Source organism: Nerophis lumbriciformis, linkage group LG29 (assembly GCF_033978685.3).
Source record: "Nerophis lumbriciformis linkage group LG29, RoL_Nlum_v2.1, whole genome shotgun sequence".
NCBI lineage: Eukaryota > Metazoa > Chordata > Actinopteri > Syngnathiformes > Syngnathidae > Nerophis > Nerophis lumbriciformis.
The window spans coordinates 8,670,001-8,680,000 of record NC_084576.2 but is presented as its reverse complement, the minus strand read 5'-3'; the positions used below and the strand labels follow the sequence as shown (position 1 = coordinate 8,680,000).

General features: G+C 39.9%; 1 protein-coding gene across 2 annotated transcripts in view; it reads left to right on the top strand.

Moving 5' to 3' along the window:
- The window catches only part of metap1 (methionyl aminopeptidase 1), a 67,526-nt gene extending 62,563 nt beyond the window's left edge, over positions 1–4,963 (top strand). For both annotated transcript variants that reach the window (XM_061925072.2, XM_061925073.2), the window contains one exon: positions 3,953–4,963. In XM_061925072.2, the coding sequence (XP_061781056.1) occupies positions 3,953–4,119 (167 nt within the window). In that variant the 3' untranslated portion in view covers positions 4,120–4,963. The remainder of the gene's footprint in view (positions 1–3,952) is intronic.
- The last annotated feature ends 5,037 nt before the right edge of the window (positions 4,964–10,000 follow it).

The following is a 10,000-nucleotide window of genomic DNA, read 5'->3' as shown; positions in this document are numbered from 1 at the left end:
TTTTTATTATGGTCTTATCTTTACTTATAAGTGCGGGAACAGTGGTGTTCGTGTTGGAGGAGTTGTGAATGAATGAAATATGAAATCCGTGCTGCGGTCTGCAGGTGTACCTAATGTTGTGTCCCTGCAGTCGTTCACGGCTCCTCCGGCGTGAGCAATGTTGTTTTTGCACTTTTTGGCTTCTTGTTAAGTGACTTTTTTTCTGTGGATTCGGTCTTGCACGTGGAGGGTTTGGGTGTGGGCTTTGGTTGGTGTGGCGATCCCGTCGGGGGGTGCAGTCTGCGGCGGAGGTGCAATAACCGGCACCAGGAGGCGGGATTACGCGAGCCTCAGCCAGTGCGTCTTCGCAGCAGTTTTATGATTGCTCAGCACAAGAAATACGTACAGTTGTTGACAAAATACACTGTACATTATATACCTTAGCTAACTAAACTATGGAAATGTATAATATAGTTCATATAGCAATACGGTCTCACTGCACAGCAGGCCAGCAGTTAGCCGAGTCCGCAATCCATGGTGAGGCACAATTGAGTGACGTGCCTCAACTGGCTGCTGTTCACCGCACCGTCTCTTCTCAGTATTTGAACGGCAAATGTGAAAATTCAGCGATTTTGAATAAAAATTATCTAAAACTGTTGAAGTTAAACGGAAAATAACTTTATAGTATAATCACTGGATACATATAACAATTTAATTAATTTTTTTTCTTTTTACATTTTTTTTCTTTCCATGATGGCAGGTGAGGCCCTGCCTCCAGTGACCGCACGTCGTGTGTGTGTGTGTGTGTGTGTGTGTGTGTGTGTGTGTGTGTGTGTGTGTGTGTGTGTGTGTGTGTGTGTGTGTGTGTGTGTGTGTGTGTGTGTGTGTGTGTGTGTGTGTGTGTGTGTGTGTGTGTGTGTGTGTGTGTGTGTGTGTGTGTGTGTGTGTGTGTGTGTGTGTGTGTGTGTGTGTGTGTGTGTGTGTGTGTGTGTGTGTGTGTGTGTGTGTGTGTGTGTGTGTGTGTGTGTGTGCCGTATTTTTCAGACTATAAGTCACAGGTTTTTTTCATAGTTTGGCCGGGCTCCAGTGCGATTTATGTTTTTTTCCTTCATAATGCATTTTCGGCAGGTGCGACTTATACTCCGAAATATACGGTATATGTGTGTGTGTGTGTGTGTGCATATATATATATGTATGTATGTATTTGTTGGTTTTGTTGCATGCATGCAACAAAACCAACAAATTTAGCTGAACTGCACCAATTTTGTCAAGAGGAGTGGTCATAAATTCAACCAAAAGCTTATGGATGGCTACCAAAAGCGCCTTATTGCAGTGAAACTTGCCAAGGGACATGTAACCAAATATTAACATTGCTGTATGTATACTTTTTACCCAGCAGATTTGGTCACATTTTCAGTAGACCCATAATAAATTCATAAAAGAACCAAACTTCAGGAATGTTTTTTGTGACAAAAAAGTATGTGCTCTAATCACTCTATCACAAAAAAATAAGAGTTGTAGAAATGATTGGAAACTCAAGACAGCCATGACATTTTGTTCTTTACAAGTGTATGTAAACTTATGACCACGACTGTACATGTTTATGTATATATGTGTGTGTGTGTGTGTGTGTGTGTGTGTGTGTGTGTGTATATATATATATATATATATGTGTATGTATATATGTATGATCAGGGGTGTCAAACTAGTTTCAGTTCAGATGGAGGAAAATCTATTCTCATGTGGGCCAGATCGGTAAAATCATGGCATAATAACTTAAGAATAAAGACAACTTCAGATAGGTTTTTTTTGTTTAAAAATAGATCTAGCACATTCTGAAAATGTAAAAATCATGTTGTTGTTTTTTACACTTACATGTTGCGGTTAATTGTATTTTATTTCCATTTGTCGTTATTCATACTTTCTGAATAAATTATGTGATAATGTTCATAATTGGTGGATTTGAGTCTGGAAAATTTTTAAAATGCTCCCATTGGTGTTATTTTTTAAAGATGAAATGAATATCATCAGAACCAAATTACAGGTAGTTATTAAAGTTTAATCATCCTCAACTGATGTGCTTACATATGGTTTATTCTGTACATATGTAGCATCATCAACGACATAACTTGTGAATTTGGACTCATTTCAAAGTAGACGGAAATACATATTATTTCAGCATATTAATGTGCGCGCAGAAAATGTGTCCCCACAGTCATAAGTACTACACGAGAAGTACAGATTATCAAAAATAATTGTTTGGGGGGGATAGAAATGTCACAGATTAAATCTTTGACAATCAAGGCAGCAACGTAGCAATCCACATTTTGTATACTATTCCTAGTATAAGCAGGAACATGGAAGTGTTGCCTCTGTTTTAACATGGCACATAGCGCCGCCCTCGCTGTAGGGTATACAATGAATTGCTGTTGTGACATCCAGTGGACAATTTTGGAACAGTAGCTCTAAAATCTCCGCTCATTTTTATACTTCACAAACTCATCTCGCGGGCCTGATAAAACCTGTTCCCGCAGGCCGGACGTTTGACATCAATAATCTAGATCGTTGTTGGAGCTGGATTAATCGATGTAGAGCATCAATCCCTTTTGTTGTTCATGTTTCTCCCAAACTGCCGTTCTCAAATATGTCAGGAAAGGCTACATTGTCTGGTGTCAAAACTTTAAAGGCCCATGAGCCCGATCTGGCCCACCACATCCTTTTATGTGGTCCACGAAAGCCTTGAAATGTATAAATAGTGTTTCATCTTTATTGATAAATATATTCGATCTTTCCCTTTTGACAAAGAAGAATGTACAGCATGCAATCTTCTACACTAGCTGACAGTAATATTTTTTTAGACAAAGTGAGTCAAAGATACCGTATTTTTTGGACTAAAGAGCGCACCCACTACATTTTTGAAAAAAGAAAATATTTTTCCATATTTTAGCTGCACCGGACTGTAAGTCGCATATATATACGATGTGAAATGAGTTGATCAGATAAAACCGACGTCATCGTCATGGACCCACTTTATTTATTTTGGCGAATTTACGAAACTGCAACACTACAATTAGAATGCCAACACAGACACTCGTAAATGTATTAGCATATTAGCTAATGCCAATGACGCTCACTTGATTACATTATGATAGCACGTACAAATATGCATGAAAACATTCCTACAGACATCACACACGGGACGGTTTAGTGAGTATGAATTGTTTTAGTTATTGTAAAACTTACAAATGTTGCTTGGAGTGTTGAAGAATCAACATGGATGACTAGTAGACTGAACAGCACCTGTACTTCTGGGTCAAAGCCCTAAACAAAAAAATACTGTAGCTGTTCACCCCGCAGACCCTGCAGTGAGCGAACTCTTCCAAAATATGGCGCCATAGCACAAACAATAACAGCTTTTCAGTGTCTTTGCTTGAGTTTTATGAAAACGATTTGCATTATGGCCGTTAGCGAAGAAAAATCTTAAAATTAGCCGCACCATTTTATAAGCCGCAGAGTGCAATGCGTAGGAAAAAAGTAACTACTAATAGTCTAGAATTTACGGTAAGTCCATTTCCGTCCATTGCAATTATACAATACACTTTCTTGGCTTGATATTGTCAAAAAAATGCACTCCACAAACTGTCGACGACCTTGCTCACCATTACCCCAAAGAGCGAGGTAGCATTGCTGCGACACTTTGCTGAGCGGAGTTGCGTCAATGAGTAACCAAAAACATTTGGAAAAAAATATATCTTTTAAATTAAATGTTAAAATAAAAAATACTTTTTCTAAAAATATATTGGTTTATATTGCGATATTGATATTTTTCCCACCCCTACCTGTAATGAAAAGTAGTTTGACACTTGTCTGTATAACGCTTTGAGTGTCGAAACAAACTCTTTATTGAATAACCCTGTTCTTACCAGGATAAACTACTTGTGTGTGAACCAACAAGGTGTGTTCTATGTTTCAGGTGGCTGGCAAGATGACACTTGGCCTGATGGCTGGACGGCGGTGACCAGAGACGGAAAGCGTTCGGCCCAGTTTGAACACACCCTGCTGGTGACGGACACGGGTTGTGAGATCCTCACCCGCCGCCTGGAGGACAACGGTCAGGCTCATTTTCTGAGTCAAGTGTAGGCTGGACTGGACCTGGCGAACCCATGTGACGTCCAGCAAGTGCGTATCTCGTACACACCAGTACATCGTCAGATGAGATACCGTGCTCCTGGAGTTCAGTGTCACTGTGCCTGTTGTTGTTTCAATTAAATATCAGTCCTTAAATTAAATGGAAGTACTTGAATGTGTCAAATGTAGATTGGTTTATTAGTGAAACGTGTTATTTCTCTCAAAGAATTATTAAAATATTTATAAAAAGAGCAATGTGAATCCTAAGAAGGTATGTTTGTTTTTTCACAAGCCTCGGTCTCTGACTTGGACCGGAAGTAAGCAGACATGAATGAGCATAGTTGTAAATGGCCAGCAGGTGGTGCAGTCGCACATTACTTGAACATAGTCTAGCAGCATACAACATTAATAAGAACTCTTGTGGAAAAATAAAGTGAAATGATGGTGATATGCTGCAGACCAAGTGGAACACATTTGATTTGATCTGAAATACCACAAATTACTGTTACATTTGGCACGCATGAAAAAGATCATTTAAAAACTAAATTATTTGTTCTGTAACAATGTACGCTATGCAGAATTGAACAAAAGCTATTGATATATACTAAACAAAAATAAATGCAACACTTGTTTTGCTCCCATTTTTCATGAGTTGAACTCCAAGATCTCCAACTTGTGCTCTGTACACAAAAGACCTATTCCTCAAATATTGTTCACAAGTCTTAAGTCTGTTTGTGAGCACCTATTTGCCAAGATAATGCACCTCACAGGTGTGGCATATCAAGATGCTGATTAAACAACATGATTATTGCACAGCTGTGTCTTAGGCTGCCCACAATAAAAGGCCACTCTGAAATGTGCAGTTTTGCTTTATTGGGGATCTGGGGGGGGTCATAAAAGGAGTCAGCATCTGGTGTGACCACCATTTGCCTTACGCAGTGCAGCGCATCTCCTTCGCATAGAGTTGATTGTGGCTTGTGGAATGTTGGTCCACTCTTCAATGACTGTGTGAAGTTGCTGGATATTGGCAGGAACTGGAACATGCTGTCGTATACGATCCACAGGATCCCAAACATGCTCAATGGGTGACATGTCCGGTGAGCAGGCTGTCCATACAAGAACTGGAATGTTTTTTGTATACAGATCCTTGCAACATGGGGCCATGCTGCAACATGAGGTGATTGTCTCGGGTCAATGGCACAACAATGGGCCTCAGTGGTCAATGGTCACAGTTAGGGATGTCCGATAATGGCTTTTTGCCGATATCCGATATTGTCCAACTCTTTAATTACCGATACCGATATATACAGTCGTGGAATTAACACATTATTATGCCTAATTTGGACAACCAGGTATGGTGAAGGTAAGGTACTTTAAAAAAAAAAAATAAGATAAGATAAATAAATTAAAAACATTTTCTTGAATAAAAAAGAAAGTAGAACAATATAAAAACAGTTACATAGAAACTAGTAATAAATGAAAATGAGTAAAATTAACTGTTAAAGGTTAGTACTATTAGTGGACCAGCAGCACGCACAATCATGTTTGCTTACGGACTGTATCCCTTGCAGACTGTATTGATATATATTGATATATAATGTAGGAACCAGAATATTAATAACAGAAAGAAACAACCCTTTTGTGTGAATGAGTGTAAATGGGGAGGGAGGTTTTTTGTGTTGGTGCACTAATTTTAAGTGTATCTTGTGTTTTTTATGTTGATTTAATTAAAAAGAAAAAACAACAATATTGATGATAAAAAAAAACGATACCGATAATTTCCGATATTACATTTTAGCGCATTTATCGGCCGATAATATCGGCAGGCCGTTATTATCGGACATCTCTAGTCACAGTATCTCTGTGCATTCAAATTGTCCATCAATAAAATGCACTTGTGTTCGTTGTCCATAACACACGCCTGCTCATACCATCACCCCACCCCCACCATGGGCCACTCCATTCACAACTTTGACATCAGCAAACCGCTTTCACACACGCTGTCTGCCCACTGCCCTGAACAGTGAAAACCAGGATTCATCTGTGAAGAGAACACCTCTCCAATGTGCCAGACGCCATCAAATGTGAGCATTTTCCACTCAAGTCTGTTACGACTAACTGCAATCAGGCCCCAGCAGTGTTACAGACGCCAGACAACAAAAATAATAATAGTTACACAGTAAGCTCACGCAAGCTGCATTGTGGCGTGCATTATTTTACATGGAGTCATAAGTGATGAAATGGCATCATCACAGTTTGACTATCCGAAGACTGACTGGAAAGCTCCAGACTTGTATAAAGGGTTCCGGACTCACGTCACTTTTGTCTTCACTGGTCATCTCTTGGTGCTAACAGGCAAGCGGAAGCAGGCTGGCTACGCATCGGTGAACAAGGTAGGGAAGTCTATAAAACGATGACATGGGCGGATGGACAACACGACGACCCATCTGCAATTTTGGAGTTTGCAAGTTATATCAGGCCGAGAAAAATCAAACGAATAGCCAGACATGGTTTTAAGCAGAGGAAACAAGGCCTCAATGAAACATTTGAGGCTCATTGACCCGAATGACATGTTTATTGATGCCATCATAGCAGGAGTGAAGGAAAAGTGTGTGCAAGAAAGGTGCTTCATAAAGCAGATGATTTAACAATGCCTACAGCCATTAAAATTGCTCAAAAGTTTGAACTCTCCCTTAAAGAAATGAAAATAGAGAGAAAGACTCAAGTGTCCACAGTGATTGCAAAATCAAATAATTTTGTCCCCAAAGAGAAAATGCACAGCAAAAGACAGGCTAAACCCACCAGACAAGCCCCAGACAAGCGTGTAAGGAACTACTCAAGTTGTGGAAAAGACCCCATGCGCAAATGAAATCAAGGAAAATGACCTGCAAAAAGCTCTGTGTTCAAATGCCAATAACACTGTGTGTCAAAAACGTGTCAGAAACTCATTGAGTATTGAACCAGTGAGGTATGAAGAGGAAGTACTGAACATAAATCTAACAGTCTGAGGATGATCCAGGTGATACATGGAGAGTAGCTGTTGATGTGATGTCACAGGAAGTTGTTTGGGATGGACACAGGTGCAAGATGCAACACACTGGCTTTAAGCGGATATCAGCAACTTGAATTAAAACTCTCCAGCAGAGTCATACTCCAAGCACAAAATAAAACCTATAGCTGCAGTTGTCCTCCCAACAAAAGACAAATCACAAAAAGTGAATGCAGAGCATGAAATAGTGGATGTTATACAAGAATATGTGCTCAGCGGTGACGCAACGCCGATAATCCGCATGGACAAATTGCAAGCTGCTCCTGATGTCACGAACACGAACAAAAATGTCACCGCTTCTCACAGTGCTGCACTTCCCTGAACTAACCTACACTACAGGAACTCTTGCAGGCACCTACACGAGTGAAATAGACCCAGATGCCAAGGGTGTGGTGCATCCTGCACCAAGGGGGAAGATAGAGCAGTTAAAGGAAATGAAAAAGGATGGATTCAACACAAAAGTAGAGTGTTCAACAGAATCGTTGGGTTCCATGATTGCTGCAGTGCGCAATGGCAAGATAAGAATCTGCATTGGCCCCAGAGACCTAAATAAAGTCACAAAGTCACCCCATGCGCACTGTAGAAGTCATCTCTATGATTCATGGTGCCAAAATCAGGTTTTCTGCAAATGGAGCTGGATGAACCATCATCATTCCTCACAACATTTAACACACCAAGCGGTCGGTACAAATGGCTAAGGCTGCCTTTTGGACTGATATATTCCAGGGCATCATGGAAGAAACGATTCAGGGCATAACAGGAGCCATTAGTGTGATAAATGACATCCTGACTGTACATGAACATGATGTAATCTGGCATCAAGTAGTTAAAAGAGCAACAAACTTCAATCTCAAACTCAATTTTAACATGTGCCATGTTAGGCAGACATCATTATGAGATGACTTACATATGGTTTAAAAGCCAGACCCAGCAAAAATGGAGGCTGTGCAACACGACACCTCCAGTAGACAAAGATGGTGCCCGCCATTTCCTGGGATTTGTCACCTACTTGTCAAAACTCATACCAAACCTCAGCCCGGTGGATGCTCCTTTGGTCAACTTCTAAAAAGTGATGGTACGGCACCCCCATCATTGCCTCCTCGGCCGGCGCGGGTTGCGGGGACTGCGATCTGGTGGCCTGCCATTCCCGAGCAGAGACTTCGCTGAGAGTGCGAGGCTTTTATTCATTTATTATTTTTAATTTGTATTTTCTGTTTTGCTGCCAATGAAACTGGTGCTTTACAGAGAGTAAATGGGGCTATGAAAAAGGAGGATTACCTCCAAATTCTTCAGGACTTGGTTTTGGGCGCAGTTGGGTGTTCCAACAGGACAATGACCCCAAACACACGTCAAAAGTGGTAAAGGAATGGCTAAATCAGGCTAGAATTAAGGTTTTAGAATGGCCTTCCCAAAGTCCTGACTAAAACGTGTGGACAATACTGAAGAAACAAATTATTGTCAGAAAACCAACAAATTTAGCTGAACTGCACCAATTTTGTAAAGAGGAGTAGTCAAAAATTCAAGCAGAAGCTTGTGGATGGCTACCAAAAGCACCTTATTGCAGTGAAACTTGCCAAGGGACATGTAAGCAAATATTAACATTGCTGTATGTATACTTTTGACCCAGCAGATTTGATCACATTTTCAGTAGACCCATAATAAATTCAAAAAAGAACCAAACTTCATGAATGTTTTTTGTGACCAATAAGTATGTGCTCCAATCACTCTATCACAAAAAAATAAGAATTGTAGAAGTTATTGGAAACTCAAGACAGCCATGACATTTTGTTATTTACATGTATGTAAACTTTTGACCACGACTGTACATAAGTGTGTGTGTATGTGAGTGTGTATATATATATATATATATATATATATATATATATATATATATATATATATACACATATATATATATATATATATATATATATATATATATACACATATATATATATATATATATATATATATATATACACAGGTAAAAGCCAGTAAATTAGAATATTTTGAAAAACTTGATTTATTTCAGTAATTGCATTCAAAAGGTGTAACTTGTACATTATATTTATTCATTGCACACAGACTGATGCATTCAAATGTTTATTTCATTTAATTTTGATGATTTGAAGTGGCAACAAATGAAAATCCAAAATTCCATGTGTCACAAAATTAGAATATTACTAAAGGCTAATACAAAAAAGGGATTTTTAGAAATGTTGGCCAACTGAAAAGTATGAAAATGAAAAATATGAGCATGTACAATACTCAATACTTGGTTGGAGCTCCTTTTGCCTCAATTACTGCGTTAATGCGGCGTGGCATGGAGTCGATGAGTTTCTGGCACTGCTCAGGTGTTATGAGAGCCCAGGTTGCTCTGATAGTGGCCTTCAACTCTTCTGCGTTTTTGGGTCTGGCATTCTGCATCTTCCTTTTCACAATACCCCACAGATTTTCTATGGGGCTAAGGTCAGGGGAGTTGGCGGGCCAATTTAGAACAGAAATACCATGGTCCGTAAACCAGGCACGGGTAGATTTTGCGCTGTGTGCAGGCGCCAAGTCCTGTTGGAACTTGAAATCTCCATCTCCATAGAGCAGGTCAGCAGCAGGAAGCATGAAGTGCTCTAAAACTTGCTGGTAGATGGCTGCGTTGACCCTGGATCTCAGGAAACAGAGTGGACTGACACCAGCAGATGACATGGCACCCCAAACCATCACTGATGGTGGAAACTTTACACTAGACTTCAGGCAACGTGGATCCTGTGCCTCTCCTGTCTTCCTCCAGACTCTGGGACCTCGATTTCCAAAGGAAATGCAAAATTTGCATGGTTGGGTGATGGTTTG